The following is an 18,368-nucleotide window of genomic DNA, read 5'->3' as shown; positions in this document are numbered from 1 at the left end:
GAAGGTGGTAGTGAAGGAGATAAACATTCCTAAAAAGGAGAACTGGTAATCTGAATTTACCACTGACATTTTGGTAGGTCCTATTAAGGAGGCACATCCCTTACCCCAATGCTACTAATTCTGATACATACAACAAAGCCTGTAGTTTTAGCTCACCACAGTCTAATTCCCACATGGGAATAACTGATTGTTACTACTAATAATTTTAATCCTTATAGGGGAATAACATGGTAATAACATCACAGGGGATGACACAAAGGTATTTTTCTAGAAAAGCTCTAGTCCAAATAGGAATCTGCAGAGAAATCCTAGTGAATGAGCACAGCATCCTTCCAAAGACTGAGTCATCAAGCAAACATATCTTAAATACTTGTAACCAGACTGAGTCCCGTACAAAATACTCAATTGAAGTAATTTTCAAAACTAAAATCAGAATATTAAAAGTATCACACTTGCACCCACAGGTTGCTGCTACAGAAGGCCATAATCTCCAATTCAATATGGTAAATAAATGACTGTGAATGTAAAATAATTTGCTTTTGTTGCTCAGCAAGCCAATACACAAAACTGCTATGTCACCAGTGCTGGTCCTGGGCTGAGGTTAAGACCAAACTTCACCTAGTGTATCTTAAGTTACCACTGGAGATGGAAAATAAAAATCAGGTCACTAAAGACAGAGCTATAAGGTCATTTAAAGGCTTCTACTCCACTTGCTGTTTGCTTCTTCCTCAGTGCTATTTGTTTGTGCTTCATGGCAGTTTTCATCCTATCACTACAGAAAACCTTCATCTACAGGATCCATGTTATATTTAACATACCAAGATGCCCACTAATAAATAATACAGGACAAATGAATTTTTATGCAAATTTATTCATCAGCTTTAACAACAGTATTACATAAATCAATACTATGTCCAGCATAAGGTTGTATAATAAAATATGCCATTCTGGTAAGATTGATTTTAGTGCGTACATTTTAAGGGCGGTTTTCATCCAAATTGGACACATTTAAAAATAATAAATAAATACAAGGCCAAAAATGCTTACTTAATTGAAGTCCTGCTAAGTAAGACTTCAGGCTCCACATTGCTTCAAAGCACTTATCAGTACAGGTGTCTGCATACATCTTCAACTTACACACACGGGCTGTGCTCAAGCAGCATACTTTTTTTGACATCTGACTCAGACCAATGCATACGAAATTTCCAATTTAGATCTAATTTCCCTTAAAGCTAGCACCTACCTTTCTTTTTTAGGATTGTCTTGCCTTCTGGATGTGTATCTGTACATACAAACCTCAGCAACACCATACGTACAAAATACAAAGGTCCAGCCCCCTCCCAATACTACTTTTTTGGCTTGAGATGCAGACTGCACTAACTAGTGGAACTATTTATGAAACAAATCACTATTAAACTCAGATAATACTACATTGCTCTTGGGGGAAAAAACAAAACAAAACAAAACCCAGACTTTGGGAACAGATGGGATTTTTGAAGCTCTCTAGACTTCAGAAGTACATCCCCTCTGGGATGGTTGGTGCTCAGTGCTGCAGCAGGAGGCTTTAGGCACACCGGGTGCTTGTGGGCTACAGACAGCCCAAGAGAAGCTGCACTTTCAGCTTCACTTCCCTGACAACCAGCGAGTCCAATTCATACAGTGGCATTCAGATGTTCATCAAAGTGCAGAATAGAGGAATTCACTGACATTTGAGCTACCTTTATCTGTGTTCAGCAATATTAAAATCTGGTCCCAATTTAGATTAGATACACATGAAAAAAATATTTGGAAAATCAGAGGTATTTTATTTACTAGTGTACTTATCACATACTGTGTAGGCTATCCTTTGCACATATTTGTTCTACAAATCTAGATAAGCTTGGTTTATTGCCATCGTTTAAATTCTGCTGATGGCAAAATTCCCTTTTCATTAAGAAGTGACAATCAGAATTGAGTCACAAATTTTAAAACTACTCTAATTTACATGTTTTGCTTTACTGTATCAAAACAAAGCCCAAAAGTATAAACACTTATAAAGCTAGTGAAAAACATCCCTGAGAAACTTGCAGTAATATAGCAGTAATGATTAGTTTTGGTCCATTAGAGAAGAAAAATTGTTATATCCAGTTATTGAATACTGAGGGCTACAAGTACATTTGGCTGTACATTGGATTTCCATTAATTGACTTTCACTCCTCTTACAAAAATAGTGTGTCCAAGAAAAAAAGCCACTAGGGTTTTTTTACATTCTATTTAGCTTGATATACAATATAATCATTACAAATTTTAAGGTGAATGGCCTAGATTCACCCCTGGTGTAATGCCTTTAGTGTCAATGGAGTTCACACACATTCCAGGGTTGAAGTCTGGCAACACAATGACTGTGTGAAGAACAGTACCTAAAATAATAAAAACTTAGAAGTTATAGAGGGTACTTTTCACAAGTTGCTGATGTATGTTTTTGCACAGTACTTATTTTGCAAACAAACATTTAAAAGATTTAATTCTAGAAGTCATATTGTCATGCCATGGGAAACCTCAGAACACCACCAGGTTCAACTCTACTGAGAAAGCCAAGTGCATAGAGTAGTTTGCACGAAAGTGCACGCATGGTTAATGACTATGGAAATACTGTGTTAGTACATGCAGGGTAAACAAACAATCAAAAAAACCAAAACCCACAAGAACATCTTGAAAATCAGAGGGATATAGCAGTCTACATTGCTCAGAAGTTGCTTTCGAGGGCCACACAGTCCAACATCTCATTATTTCAGCGGTTACTGTGGAACAAACTAAGTCAAAATTTACATACATGTAAAACAGATAAATGCAAGCAATCCACTTTTTTACTACTTTGCCTGGAATACAAGGTTTTCCAATATATCAGGCTTTAATAGGGTTTCCGAAAACAATAGTGTTCAAAATGAACGAAAGCTGCTTGTACTCTGAGGAAAACACTAAGCCCTAGACTTATCTTTCTGTCTTAGTACGCCTGACCTTAGCACTTTCTGCTACATCAAACCTAAGCAGACCTGTCATTTGCAATTAGAAAAGCCATGCTTTATAATGTTATATCAACAGCTTCTGCTAAAACGAGGCTATGTTTTACTTTATGAAGTGCAACAAAAGTGTAACACAATATCTTGTACCTAGCACTTGTCTAATTTGTAAGGAAACATGCAAAAAAAGGTGTTTCTGTAAAGTTAAACCAAAACAGATCAAACACTAGAAAGGTATTTTGGGAAAATATCAGGACTTAAGAGTCTGTTTCAGGAATCCAAGAAAGATGTATATACCAATTTGAGAAGATAGAGTAGCAGAACAGCTTATGGTAAGGGAAAACCATAGAAAAACCCAACAAAACCAAATACTGTATATCAAGTTATCCTGAAGAAACTTAAAAAACCCCTCTTGTTTTGCTCAATGAGCACAAGAATTGTTCAGAATTCATGAACAAACTGGGTACGTAAAACCACTAAACAGTACCATCGTGGGGGTCAGCAACAGAAATTCAACATTTTTGTGATCAAATATTAGATGTACAACTTGCATGGATACTTTGAAACTCCAGCTATCAAGATCCAACTACATTGTCCTCTGCCAAACAGGAAACATTTTTACCGCGTCACTGCAAGATGAATTTTGTCTGTCTTGGGCCAGCTTCTTCAAACAGCTAAATTATGCATTCAACTCTAGAGAAACACCTCATACAGGGTCACAAAAGCCAGTATATGTGTTAAACCATTATATTTGTGTAGCAAGTTAGTAAGAGAAGTGGATCCTTTCAGACAGTAGAAGTATTACCAGGTGGTGAACTGTCAGAGACTGCTTTGGGATCAGGAGTGCAACAAACAAAAAGCTGTTTTCCCAAGCTTTTTTGGGCAAATCTGAAGTACATTATGTGGCCCATGGCAACAAAAGACACAGAAATAAGCACCAATAAGCCAAAAGCTTCAGGGTTTGGGGCCAAGATGACCATGATGAAGTGCAGCAAATCAAGAAGATAATTCATGGAGTTTTGGACACCATTTATGATGCCTCTTTCAGATTCTGCCACATTTTCTTGGAGCAACTGTGTGACAGTCAAATCAAAGGACCAAAGGCCTATGGAGAGAAAAAAACAGTTATCCATACAACTTAGCTACCCCTTCATTAGTGACACAATTCAATTCATACTTGCAAACACTTATATAAAAAAATGCATGGAACAAGCTAACCTCCTGTCAGACTACAATGGATTTCACACTGACAGTCACGAACAATTTACTTTCCCTTTACTAGTATTTCCTGAAATAATACATACAGCTTGACACATTAACTTGCCTGCCACATCTTGCTTCAACATGTCTATTAAGTTGACAATGTTTTGCTTGTTTGTTCCTTATTAAAATAGCTGTCTTACAGCTACTTACAGTGTACTGGTGCTAGCTACCATTGCTAAGTCTTGCATAAGATGTCTGAAAAAAAAAAAGTTTTAAACTACGTAGAATACACAGTAATTTACAACAGTTTCAGTTGACAGTAGCTTCTATACTGTTTCAGTCCATTAATGATTCAGTTTTGTTTATCTTGCAAACAAACCTAATAGAATCACAGAACAGTTTGGGTTGAAGGGACCTCCAAAGCTCATGCAGTGCCACCCCTGCCATGAGCAGGGACATCTTCACCCAGACCAGGTTGCTCAGAGCCCCGTCCAGCCTGGCCTGGGATGTCTCCACGGATGAGGCATCCACCACCTCTCTGGGAAACCTGGGCCAGGGTCTCACCATCCTCAGTGTCAAAAATTTCTTCCTCATGTTTAGCCTGAATCTCCTCTCCTTTAGTTTAAAACCATCACCCCTTGTCCTATTGCAACAGGTGCTGCTAAGAGATTTGTGCCCATCTTTCTTACAGGCCCCTTTTAAGTATGGAAAGGCCACAACAAGCTCTCCCCAGAGCCCTTCATGTAAGGAATCAAGTATTTTCTGCCTCCAAAATTCAGCAAAAGCTTCAGAAATTAAGAGTACAGAAATTCTACAGATGAGAATTGCTGTTCTTTACATTATGTATTGCACTACCACATCTGTTGACAGATGCTAACAGTACACTAACAAGCAACTCCTCAAAAAATTAAGCTGCCATCCAAATCAAAGTTTCTGCTCTAAACTCCTGTGTCGGTCACAAGTCTAAAGGTTAGACAATTTAATGAATGGATTAATTTAATAAAATCTTAAGTTTGAAGGTTTTCAGAGCAGATCTAGTTGACAGGCACTGTAATTTCTAGAATTAAAAGCAGTCGAGAGATCAGATTTTAATAAAGACATAATACTTACCAACTCTAGCAGCAATGACTCCTGCAAACAGGAGACTGACAGAGATTAAAGGCACAGGCTCAGGACTCATCTCTGGGTTGCTGTTAGCAGGAGTAGTAGACCCGTTTAACAAGTTGGGCATTCCAGTTGCAAAAACCATTTCAGGCTTATCTTCTGGAGATGCTAAAGTAGGTAATGGCTCACTTTCAAACAGCCTGGCACTGATGTCAGCAAATGGGGAAACAGTCAAATCCAGAGGACTTCCAGGCATGAATACAGAGATGGCACATAAGACCAGACAAGCAAATTGAGCAACTCCAGAAATAACGCCCGTGCGAATCAGGCCACATTTGCGACGCAGCCAAGTGAAAGCTACCGTTCCCATGATTCCTGTGACTGCTGAGGCACCCATGAGGAGGCTTAGCACAGAGCCACTCAAACCCTGAGTGTATGCATAGCCTGTAGTAATGCAATCAAAGCCCAGCACAGTCATATACAGAAATGCAAGACCCATGCCTGCAAGAAACACAGGCTGGTTGTAGTATGCAACCCATCCATCACGGAACGTGATGAAAGGCTCAGCCATCCGGGCAGCGCAGCCGACTTCCTTCTCCTGCTGGGGCTCAAAGCCAGTCACATCTTTCTCAACAATTAACTGCACTCCTTCAGCAGGTTTCATGTCACTCTCTGTAAACAGAAATGTAATTGTTACATATGCTCCTGCCTGGAAAGTGCAGAGTGGAAACTGCAAGACAATTATTTGCAGTCAACAAGCTCACTGCTACAAAAGTGCATCAGTTCAATTATGCAATCAGCTTTCCCCCTAATCACTTAAATATTTTGAAGTGTCCTTAAAACCCATCTGTATAGTAAGATCAAGTAAAGCTTATCCCTACCAATTTAAACTCCTGCTTTTTTAATTAAACTGTGGTAGAAGAACACATATCCTGCTTCTTTTCCATAGATCTGCGCCTGAATGCTCCATTTCCATGAATACATTATTTGTTTAATGAATGGCAATGTTAGTTGGCATTTTAACATAGCTTTGTATGTGTAAATGCACTTCCCACAGAAAGTAAGGAATATGTAAGCATCTGTCAATATCTCACATCACAGGGGAAGCACCAAGGCAGTGAGGCTTGCTGAAGCCTACCAAAATGAAAAGCTTTCAAAACCTGACTTAAAACCAAATATCAGACCATGCTTTTATACAATTGCATTTTCACTCTACAATAGGAGAAAGGCATTTCCACTGGTCACAAACAAAACTAAAAAAAACCCCACAGCAGTATTTAGATTAGTAACACAGATAGAAACTATACAAACATTTGCATGCCTGAGCAGTGTTTTTACACCATAAAATTTGAAACAAACTCCACTTGCAGTGAAATACATGAAGTATTTCTGCAGCTCTTAAAAATGCAAGTCTTCTACTGCCATCAGAATACTGCAATAGCAAAGGTTGAGAGATGTTGCCTACATGCTGACATTTGCTAAATGCTTCAGTCTTCAGGAGTATTCAAGAGCCAGTTCCACAGCTATAGAGCCTTCTGTGCTCTTTATCTTGCTCCCCTTTCCTAGGCTGCCATCAGCCTAACCCAGTAGCTTACTAGACCAGCTATTACCACAAGGGACCTGCTGGCTGGAAAGAAAATACATCTCTTCAGCACTTTCAATAACAGTCTCCTATCTCACTATACACTGAGCAAAGAACAGATTGCAAACTAGCTTTTAAAGAAATAACAGGATTTTAAAAATAAACTTTCTTAAAGAAAACAACCCCCTCCTCCTTCCAAAAAAAACAAACAAAGCAAGCAACCAAATAAAAAAAAAAAAAAAACAAAACAGCCCAACACAACATGTTTAGCTAGAAGCCCATATCTTGAGCTGTCAGGAATATTCACATATCATGACCTTAAAAATGGGAAAATGTTAAAGTTTTGCATTCCACTATCTGATGTTTCAAATACTTCATAACAAAAGTCTGCTTCTGAAACAATTTTAATTTCTGATATTAAGACTAAAGTAATATTAATATCAATTTTATGTTTATGGTCATAGCCATCTACACTGCAAATCCCAGTAGTTCAGCTTGGCCAAGGAAGCAGAGCAGAAGGCTCAAGTAGATTTTTTTTTTCCTCTCTCCACTATTTCAGGCAGCATGTGGAACTCACTGAAGCATTCCAGACTAGAAATTTTGCCAACTCTTCTACAGCCTCCTGAAAACCTGTTAGTACTATGCATAAATAGAAATGAGTTTAGTAAGAAAGAGTCCTACACAGGCTGTTTTGCTTACAGACAGTGAAGGGCTTTGTCAGCTTATTAGCTATGGTATCTATGGATAGGAGCATTCCTCGCGATCAGTCCTAAACAACAGGATAGATTTATTCTAAAAGATTAGTTGAGAGGAGAGAATTAATTCTTCAGCTGCATTCTATAGGATTCCTCAAACAGCTGCACAAGTATTGTTACTCAGTCTCTGGTATGTATAGCTGAAACCTTTAAGCCATGAGTAGAAAGCTATACTGCCTAAACACAGTGTCTGGAGAAGACAAACATCAGTATCACTTCAGTTTGACTGATACAGGGAATATACCATGAATTTCAACAGTTACTTTTGTATTTTCAATACCTTTCTTTACATTCAGCTGTTTCAGCTCCGATTCTTCAACTTTTCCAGATTTGAGAGCCAGAGTAGGGGTTTTCTGGTAAACCTTCCAGAGCAGCAGATATTCCACACACATTGACATCAGGTTCCAGCCAGAAATGAATCCACAGCCAATCATTGGGGAGCCAAATGTCATTATCTGACCAACTGCCATCGGGGCCAAGATATTGGTCAACTGATCAATTCTTCTTATTGTGGCATTCATATCTGTCAGAAATGATTTGATTATATGAAGCAATTGCTACAATGAAATATTCACTTAACATAATTGGGGAATGGAGACAAATACACTAAGTCTTGCTCCAGCTGGCAGTGGTTCCAGAGGGAGTTAGACATAACCAAAGGCACCTTTAGAACATTCCAAGTCTACTGGGACCAACCAAGGTGTTTGTAAGCCAAATCCCTACTCCTGCCACTTGTGCCTGCATGAGGTCCTTGAGGTTTAGTCCGCTGGGTTTACAGTGGAAGTGTAACTCCCGCAGGTAAAACTGTTAGTCATGAGATTGGATTACCCTTACATCCTAGTGACATTATGGACTCCTAAGCTTATCTCTAACATTCAAACCCAGTACACACAACTCCAGACCTTAAAAGAAATCCCAGATGGTGGAATTCTTTCCTGTAAAGATAATTTTAGCAACTGCTGTCACCTAATACTGGACCCTGTGTTTCTTAATCTCCTCCATTTACTTCTAATAACTGGTGACCACAGTACCCCCCCATGATAGCAGCAGACCTTTGAATTGGCTTTAAATTTCCTTATTGAGTCACATTGCCTACAGGTGCCATGAACCATTCTCAGAACTTCCTGAGCAAAGTCCTCACTCCTTTCTGTTCCACATTTTTATATTTATGGCGATGCTAAGAAGGGGATACTTGTTTTGAATGCATCTTCCATTTGCTGGCAGGGCATGTCTCACCCTCCCCAATCCTACCTGCTTTAGTATCATTGTACCCCCTGGGCTCCTGCAAGTTTCCAATTAGTGGTGCCACTGTTCTACTCCTAGAAGTTGCTAGACACTCACTGCATTTGCACATCAGGGCTTCAGGCTGCTTTGAAGTACATCTCAAGCCCATTTTAGAGTCCTATTACGAAATGCAAGCTTTTGAAAGGCAAGTGAAACTGCATACCAGCCTGAAGCTGATTTTCTGAATCTGCAGAGAATTACTCCTTGCCATTCAAAAAATCTTAGGTTACTCTATTTAGAATTTGAAGTCAAGGAAGATGAGTAAGTTACCTACTTACATGATATTTGCTTTTAGAAATTCCAAGCACTAAGCTTTGAGTTACTTGAGGAAGGCTAGTATTTCCACTCAGGAAAAGTACAAAGTAAGAGGGAATGGAAAAATTAATCAAGGACAATGAAGAAAGGAAAGCCAAGGCAGTTTTTTATTTCTCTATTCCACCAACTTAGTTACCTAAGACTCCTCTTCAAGAAAAGGTAACACTGCAGAGATGGACAACAATATTTGCTGCAAAGTCAATGCTGGCATTTAATTTTTTAAGTCAAATCATTTCAGCTGACTCCAGATTAAATTATGATCAAACACATAACAACCATATTCAACCTGGAAGAGATCCTTAAGATAGATCTTTTGAACTAAGGTGCTTAGTTCAGTGGGATTGTTTAAGTTGCATGAGAATTTAGAGAAACTTCTTGCCTGATTTCTCAGTACAGAATGTAAGTGGTCATGTAATTCTATCTGAGATCATGAAGCAGCACAGAGGCAGGACTGCCTCCCATGCAGCAGTTCTCTCTGCAGGTGTGGTCTGTACCTTATCTCATCTGTAGTAAGTAGTACAGGGATTGGGGAGACAATTTGCTGAATAAGATCTGGCACAAGAAGAAAGGTTAATGAGAACCATTAGAATGTAAAGGCATCTACAGATAGAAGATATATTTCTACTTGTGATTCACACACATTAAGAAAGTTAACCTGGACTGACGCTCTACAAAAGTCATAACCTAGAAAGGCACTGCAAGGTCAAAATAAAATACTATGGTGGAAAATTTGTATACTGGGAAATGAAAGCAAGACAATTTTAATGCATCTAATGAAGAACTAGCCTCTCCTGGATGAGATGGGGAGATAAGATTCATTCATTGGAGATAAACATTAAAAATATCTGCAATATACAATTCAAAACCCTAAAACTTTATGGGCAATTTAGGCAGCTTCATACAAAATTAGAGTCCAGAAGCTGAAATGCTGTCTATGCCTGGAAGTATCTAAACTCCACAAGTGTCAGACTTAAAACTTCAGTCCCAGAGTTACTTTAGTAAGCTATACATGTCTTGGTAATGTTAAGCTGCTCTGTTCTTGTTTGCACTTTGGTATCAGTTCCTCTATCTGGGAAGGCTTCAGTCCCCTTATAGGGCTGATTCAGAGCCCACACAGCCAGCCCAAGTTCATCACAAAACATGCCACTTTCCACACTGATACAGAACAGCAGCTTAGCCAAAGATCAATCATCCACCCCTTGGTGTGAATGGCCTTGCAGTGATGAGAACCCTGCAGAAAAGTACAGTCAGATTCAATGGATCCCTGGGGAGGATCCCAAACAATCTCTCACATCCAAGTAGTGTCATGACCACCAAGCTGTAGCAGTATTGGAATGGGAACTCATTCTCACTCCTAATAATGCCATGCCACTGTGCAAGAAAGAGGGAAAAGGAAAAATATTTAGTAGGCAAAAAAAGACTGAGTCTGTAGTTTAATAGCAAAGGTTATCAGATGTCAAAGGAATACAGAGCTTTCAGTTCCAAGTGAAGAAAACTGTTCACAAGTCTGAGTTAGACATCTAATGCTAGAGAAGTGCAAGGTTTCAAATATATCTGCATGCACAGCATTTCCTACTGGCAATTTCCTGATCCACCTACTTCACTGTTCTGGACTTCATTCTCATGTACCCCTTTCTTTGATCCCTGTGTGAGGAGCCCAGTTACGCAACAGTTTTCTGTTTCATTCCAGGGACCTAAAAATAAAGTATTGCAACACTTGGCTTTAAGTGCCTGAAAGTTAAATAGCTTTTCTATTAAACACTGGATATTTGATTTAAGAGCATGGTTTATGTTTATTTGTTCAGCCAGAATAAAGTTTTCCTGACAGAGCTGCAGTAGGACTAAAAGAAGACAAAAGTTTGGGATGCCTAACTGAACTGTAATCACAACAGTAATTTCTAATCTCAGTAAGTGGAGTTCATAGCAGGGAAGAAGAAAATAAAGGCTGCCCTTTTTACTAAGTGTTTTCTCACAATACCTGTCAAAGATGTACTGAACTCTGTACAACTGTACTCTAAAACCAAGCTTGGAAAGTAAGACATTTAAGATATTAAAAAGGCAACATATTTCACCTGCCAGTTTGCTTCTGTCTTCCCCTGCAACCACAACAATCCAGTCCCTCTGAATTGTGATCGCTGTGGCAGTGCTGGCCAAATTGGCAATATTTGCTATTGTGATAACCAGGATATAGCACATCGTCTAGAGAAATGGGGGGAAAAAGTTACAACATGAGAAAACGGGTGAAGGGAAATCTCCACTCCTACCCTGTACAACCAGGAAAGACACTTTTACATTTAAATCCATATATTTTAGTGTTATTTTTTTCCATCAAAACAAGACCGAGTTTGCTTTACAATTCCTGACAGAAAACAATCACCTCTGTTCGCCCAACTAGCTCAAAGTTTCCTTTGCCAGTTTTAGCCCATAGGAATGTCTAAACAGACTACAGAGAAACATAACAATTAATTTGTCTCCCACACTCCCCAGAGTTTCTTTGTAAGTTAATTCCTTATTAACAAATTCAAGCACTCACAAGAAGCCATCCATGGTACAAGGTCAAAAGCTGTGTCTTAAACAAGAAGACAATCATCAGGATAATACCACACAGGATGACAGATGCATTCTGTACCACCAAGGATGTCTGGGCCACTGTTTTAAATCAAAACAGAGAGCAACAGTTATGACGTAAGAATGAGCCAACTATAAGCTTAAGGAGGTTATAATTCAGGAACACACATAGATTCTTTAAGTATTTTTATTTTCCTATTCTCTCCCTAAAATACAAGTGGTAAAACTAGACATCATATTATATTTTTAATCTCCCATTGTCTTAGAGAAACAAATTAATGTCTGATTTAACTTCACAGATGTTAACAATTCAAAGCTCTTAGTAGGTCTTTTCTCAATCAAAACCCAACTGTACCTGTTTAAACACTGACACTATTTTTGAAGGGGTAAAAACAAGACTTATCTTGAGCCTCTCAAATGGATGTTCAGTGTTCCATGGAAGTGATGCTATTTTGTAAATTATTTGGAAGTAAAAATGTGTATGAAGAACTTGATGTTATGTTATTTAAAAAACAAACTAAAGCATACATGTTTAAGACATGTATTAAGCAAATGCAGTGTATGTTTACAATTGAGTGGAAGATGTTTGTATGCAGACAGAAGACAACAAATAATGCAAGTGTATATTAGTATTAGACTGTAAAGAACTTGGTTTGTAGTCCTTAAAGTTACGTGTTTTACCTTTTGCATTTCTGTGCATCTCTATGTATCATACAGGTTTAGCCTGAGTAGTGGACATATCATGACATAAAACTGTTTTCCTCCTGTCTTTGACACTATCTTTGTATAACCATTACCACTCTGAAACACTATTCTTCCTAAAGAAACTAAGCAAGCCCCATTATTGTATTTGACTTGAGGAGTGAACTCCAACAGCTTTATCTTTTCACATTAATTCAATCTATCCTTACGTAAATAACCTGCTCCAGGCATCTAACCTTTGAGCCTGGAGTTCTTGTCCACCCAGTCTCCAATAATGGCTCCCAGGAGAAGAACGGATCCCGCCACTACCAGTCCATAGACTGCAGTCAGGAGTAAGCTGTTGCCATACAGTTCAACCAGGAACACAGACACAGCAAAATGCCACATACGATCTCCCTTGAAGAGGAACAGAGAGTACATACACAGCATTACTATTTTCTATTATAATATTAAAGGACAAAGGCTGTTACCAGCCACATACAACAAGCCTCAGAAAGCTTACATAGATTCTCCAGGATAGACCAAATATTAGCAGGTTTATAGATTAACAATACTATTTAAATAGCTTTTCAAGACAACAGTATGTTCCCAGATGATCAAAGCTTAAATGCTACTTTAAAATACAAGAGCCAGTCAAGTCAAAGCAAGTCATAATACTATTTGGGATAGACACGGGTAAATCAAGGAAGGTGTTGTCCTAAAGCCGAGGGACGTAAGCTCTTTTTAATAATGATAAGCACTGGCATATTAATAAGAGGTGGAGTATCAGGGCTAGTTTAACCTATTGTAAACCCATTCCTAGATCAACCTCTTCAGCCTGTTACTAGTTTAAGCTAGTGCTCAGAATACAGCATTTTCAAGTTCTGATACCACTTACTACATATAAAAAAAAACCCAAAAATGCTAAATGTGTCCAAGTGAAGTAGTTTTTATACTACTGAAAACATTTTTTTTATTTGCTACCAAACAAACCTGTGGCTTGCTAATGAATACTCCAAAGTTTATGTTGTCACATGACAGGAGTCACATCTCACTTTGCTTTTAGACATATTGCAAGCAATGCACTACAGAAACTGCTTCATGTAATCAATTACAAAGCAGATTAACAGAAATCATTGATACTACTCTAGGGTTTCTCTCATAAGGGTCTGCTATAAACCGAACGCGAAACTGTTTTATTCTGCTGCATTATCTTAAATAAGAAATTTCTATGTGATACAGCAAGCAGCACAAATTTCTAAGGACTTGAAATATTCTAAAGGGTTGGGGGAGGTATAACAGAAAATCACTTTTAAAAAAAGCAAAGTCTGCCAAATCTAACACATTACGTAACACAGTAATCAAGAGATACATAAAAAGCATGCTATCTGGAGAGTCAAAATAACTACAGTTTTATTATAGTCTTCAATGTAGCATAAACACATTAAAAACTGTTTGCCTTTTAATGTTATTGAAGTTCTCTGAGTGAGGTTTCTTCAAACATTGTAATGTGTAAACATTCATATTTGTTTCCTTAACCATATGCAGAAAAATAATTACATCCCAATCATGTGGGAACAAAATTTCAGCTGTTCAAGGAAAAACTAGCTATTTTCTGTGTTTTCACATTAAAACCAACGAAAAAAATGCAAACATAAGCACAATCAGCTTAGATGTGCCCTCTCAAATGTAATAAACAAATTTTCACCCTCCAGAGACACATAACTTCTTCTGTAAAATACGTTCCACTTTTATTCCATAGTTAGTAAAGTATGTGAGAAAGTATTGCACAAATGAAAACACAGGAATATAATATCCCAAGTCTAACATTCACTTAAACTTAATATGACCCAAGGTACCTCTTTACCGAATTTTACTTAAAAATATATGCAGGTAGATTAACTAAGTTTTGATTTTATTAAGCTAGAAAAATAAGCCAAGAGAGTACTTTCTTATTAAAATTTCCTAACAGATTTTTTTTTTTTTAATGCAGAAATGTTTCAGTAACTGAATTCTGGCAAGATGAAAAAGGCATCTTTAAAAAAGCATACATATGAGAAAATCAGTGGCAGCCACTGCTGTCAGAGTGAAAAACCTGATCTCACCTGAACCACAGAGGAAGATTCCTTTTACTCCAGTGAGATCATGATTTTGCTATACAACTCACTTAAGGAGCCTGTGAACTCTTTCAACCTTACCCAACACATTTACCCAGAGTATTTTGATCCTGCCAAACCACACAAATAATTTTGGGGGTAAGTAAAGCTGCTCTGACCTGGAAGCATGAGTTTCTTTCAAGAATTGAAAACCATAAAGAGCAAGCAAAGATAAATTAGCATCACAGAAGAACAATATTAGTGAATTACAGAGGTTTGAAGCCAGTATGCAATTTCAAGCTACAATCTACTAAAATTTAAACAGTAAATATTGCCTTCAAAAATGAGCAAATCTTTGATCATGTATACTTAATACCACTTTAAAGTGTCTCAGACACTTTCAACTCTTTCAGATAACTAACTATAGCTATTCAGCCTCACCAACCTTTTAAAGATGGTTATTGCTCTTCTGTCATTTTAGTAATCTCAGACAACGTATACAATCCCATCTCAGACCTGAAGCCCTCAAGTCATGCGTTAGCCAGGCTACTGCCTGGCGTTAGCCAGCCTCCTGAGGCCCGAGTGACACAGGTAAGACTGGGAAGTTACAAGCAACCACCTGGCAAGCACCAGGCCTGGCACCAACAAGCAGAATGCAGCTCCATCCCGTCCTTTCTTTACCAAAAGGTGATAGACAGCAGTGAATTAAAACAAAGGCAATAGCATCAGGTGTGAGACTCCAGCAGCGCAGTCCAGCCTATCAAGATCACACAGGCAAAGCATACATCCAAATGGTTTACTGAAAAAGCGCCAAGACATAGTCTAGACGTTGTTCAAACCTGAACATTTGTGGGGATGTGAAATGTTTAATAATTTACAGGTTCTCTCTGTATTTGGGAATGGCTTAGTAACACAGAAAGCAAATTAGCTCTCTCAATTACAGCAAAACCCCATTTCCATCAGGTTCTGTATTATGGACATAGCCATTTTAGAACTAAAATGATACACTGAGTTCTGAAAATTAAAATGCTTGCTTATTGTTCCTGTTCGCACAAACAGACTAGGAACACTAAAGTTTACAAGATACAGAAGGTGCAGTCCTACAGCCAGGTCTGTCAAAATAAGCTACATTTCTGTTGTTTCAGCAGGTTTGGTTGGTTTTTTTTGAGTTAAGATTTTCAGTACAAAACACGCTGGAACAACGAGTATACTATGAATACTGCTGAGCACCTGGAGAGACATCTTACAGTCTAATGTTTGTTATGGTGTGTGACATGGTTTTCAAACACTGCTCTGTCACCTCTACTCATGTACTGAGAGCAGCCCTACTGCTGAGCTCCAAAGCACTTGGCAGGGAGGGGTCAGCAGGGTTGGCCAAGTGGCCAGTTCAGCACTTTGTGGGCACTACTGACAAACACTGTTGCAGGTAACAAGCCTGGCCTCTGAAAAGCAGTGAACCAAACACAAATTCCACCACCAAGCTCCTTCAGTAATATTAGTATTTGCTAAAACATTGCATTTGTTTAAACAAGCATTTGATGCCATTCCAAGCCTTCTTCCATTAACAGAAACATCAATATGACCTTTCAGGTTAGTGAAAGCAAAGAGCTGCCAGAGTTATGCCTGCGATGTTGTAACTGTATATCAGCCATTTGTTCAATGCTATACAAAGCACACATTAAACCTGTCCAAATCCAGGACTAAAGATAAACCCAAGCATATTAGGGAGGCAACTTTGCACTTCTTTTTGAATCAAGCCACTGGATGGAGACTTAAGATTGTATTATGAGACATATATTCTTAGTTTTATTATATAATACAGAACCAGATTGTCTACTAATTTTTTTCGCATCTTTCAAGTGATTAAAAACTGATATAGTGAGTTACTTTAGTACAGAAGGAAAGCATTTCAGAAGGCAAATATTTCAAGAGAAAAAGACATCCAACACTCTCAACAGGTAGTAATGGGCCCATCATAAACACTAAGTATTTTCCATCAGTGAGAGTAGTAAGTGTACAAGTCTTTCAAAATACATGTTGCAATAGACTATCTTTCATTCTACTATGGACTATGCTTCATTTCTTTCTCTCAGAACTTACTCTATAAGGAGTCTCTCTAGTTCTGTAGTTAAATAAAAGCACAAAAACGTACAGAACCAGGGCCTCAGAAAACAGAGTACTGCACTACCAAAAACTAAATCTACAGCAACATATCACGTAAAGATTATGAAGACTTTTAACAGCAAGGTGCTGTAATGATACCTCTGTGGCAGTGTGCTGTCTTCTTAAGATTTTTTGAAAAGTACCGCTAATGTTCAGATTAGATATAGCTAGATTAATAAAATTCTACCTCTACAAGGCCAATATTTTACTTACCCAAGTGGACAGTGCATGTCCAAGATAAAGAAGAAACTTTGCAGATGTAAAATAGGCAACCACAGATCCTAGACGAGAAATAAGAAACAAATGCTAAAGGAGATTCGGGCACATGCACCGCATTTCGCTACACACCGCGTACTACTCGCTGCCGTGGAGGAGCCCAATATCGTTTTTCAGAGCGAAGCCGCCCCCGGGACGCGCCGTGTTTTGGGGCAGCAGCCGCCGCGCCGGGGCTCGCGGCCGCCGCGCAGCAGCCTCGGCGGAGCCCCTCGCCCCCCGCCCGGGCACCCGGCCAGAGGCGGCCCGGCCGCCCCGCCGCCGCGCACTGACCGCAGGGCCGCCGCTCGCCCGCTGGCTCCGCTCCTCGCGCCATGCCGGCCCGCTCAGCCGCTGCCACAGCCCGATGCCGAGAGGAGGCGGGGGGACGCGCGGCTTCGCTCCGTGTTGCCTTCCCCGACTTAGCTAGCACTGTAGCTGAAGTCGGAAAGCCTTAGCCTTATGCGCCGCGGGCGGCTGGGGACACTCCGCCGCGGAGAGGCCGAGCGTCGTGCGACGCCCGGCTCGGTCCGCAAACCCGCTGCTACCGGAGAAGCGGCAGCCCCGGGCAGGCCGTTGCGCCGCGCACCGCCCTTTGTAGGCGGCCACGGGCACCGCCCCCGCCCGCCCCGGAGGCGGCCCCGGCCTGGGGACGGCCCCGCCTGCGGCCGGGCAGCCGCCACCCGCGGTCCGGGGGCGCGGAGCCCGGAGGGGAGGGGACCGCAGTGCCTGCTCCGCAGCCTTGGCTCCATGCGGCCGTGTGCTGGACCCCCAGGAACCGCCAGCCCCGCTTAAAAATCCGCACAACGTGCTTTCTGTGCCCTGGTCATATGTGTTGCTTGGTTTGTTTGGCTCTTTTTTGTTGCCTTTTTAAAATGTGAAATTATTGACGATTCAAATCCATCAAGAAGTTGGGGTTCTAAGATCAAATATCACAATACTATGCTGAAACACCTACAAATGCCAGTGCTCCCAATTCATACCTTTCAAAAAAAAAAACAACCCACCACCAAAGCAGGGTGCCAAAACTGAAGGTCTTTAACTGAAATAACATTCTGTTTTAGTGAAGATGGTGCAGAATTCACCCATTCGATGCCGGCTCAGGCTGTCTGCTTCAGATCAAGTATCTCAGTTCCTACTGTAATTTTTTTTTTTCCACCTTACGTGATCTATGTTTGGTATTGCGTACCACCAAAACCTGCATTTTTAAAGAACTTAAAAAATTAAAACATACAATAGGCTATTTTGGGGTGATACTATGAAAATAATGAGGAAGTATCTGTCCTTGTGCTTCAGAAAATATAACAACTACTCTTGGTTGCCAGGGCTGAAATAATTTTTTCATTGTGTAATACTGCAAAGTTCC

The 18,368-nt window shown here is 39.6% G+C and overlaps 1 protein-coding gene across 1 annotated transcript; it reads right to left on the bottom strand.

The window, feature by feature from the left end:
- Positions 1–851: 851 nt before the first annotated feature.
- SLC40A1 (solute carrier family 40 member 1) lies at positions 852–17,590 on the bottom strand. The gene is made up of 8 exons (XM_082055559.1): positions 17,297–17,590; positions 16,964–17,031; positions 12,749–12,908; positions 11,776–11,891; positions 11,315–11,441; positions 7,924–8,166; positions 5,313–5,978; positions 852–4,104 (listed from the first exon to the last, which is right to left on the bottom strand). Exons 1-8 carry the CDS (start codon positions 17,337–17,339, stop codon positions 3,785–3,787), a joined length of 1,743 nt encoding a protein of 580 aa, XP_081911685.1. The 5' UTR covers positions 17,340–17,590; the 3' UTR covers positions 852–3,784.
- Between the last annotated feature and the right edge of the window lie 778 nt (positions 17,591–18,368).

Source organism: Streptopelia decaocto (genome assembly GCF_964273445.1).
Source record: "Streptopelia decaocto genome assembly, chromosome: 6".
NCBI classification, from domain to species: domain Eukaryota; kingdom Metazoa; phylum Chordata; class Aves; order Columbiformes; family Columbidae; genus Streptopelia; species Streptopelia decaocto.
The sequence above is the reverse complement of the archived record's forward strand: the minus strand, read 5'-3'. Positions and strand labels throughout refer to the sequence as shown.

Excerpts from the sequence above, each read along its gene's own strand:
- SLC40A1 (XM_082055559.1), bottom strand. The coding sequence starts at position 17,339 with ATGGCGCGAGGAGCGGAGCCAGCGGGCGAGCGGCGGCCCTGCG. Across the intron at positions 12,909-16,963 it reads GACATGCACTGTCCACTTGG|GGAGATCGTATGTGGCATTT; the intron begins GTAAGTAAAATA and ends TTCCTCTTCAAG. Across the intron at positions 5,979-7,923 it reads ACAGCTGAATGTAAAGAAAG|AGAGTGACATGAAACCTGCT; the intron begins GTATTGAAAATA and ends TTCTGTTTACAG.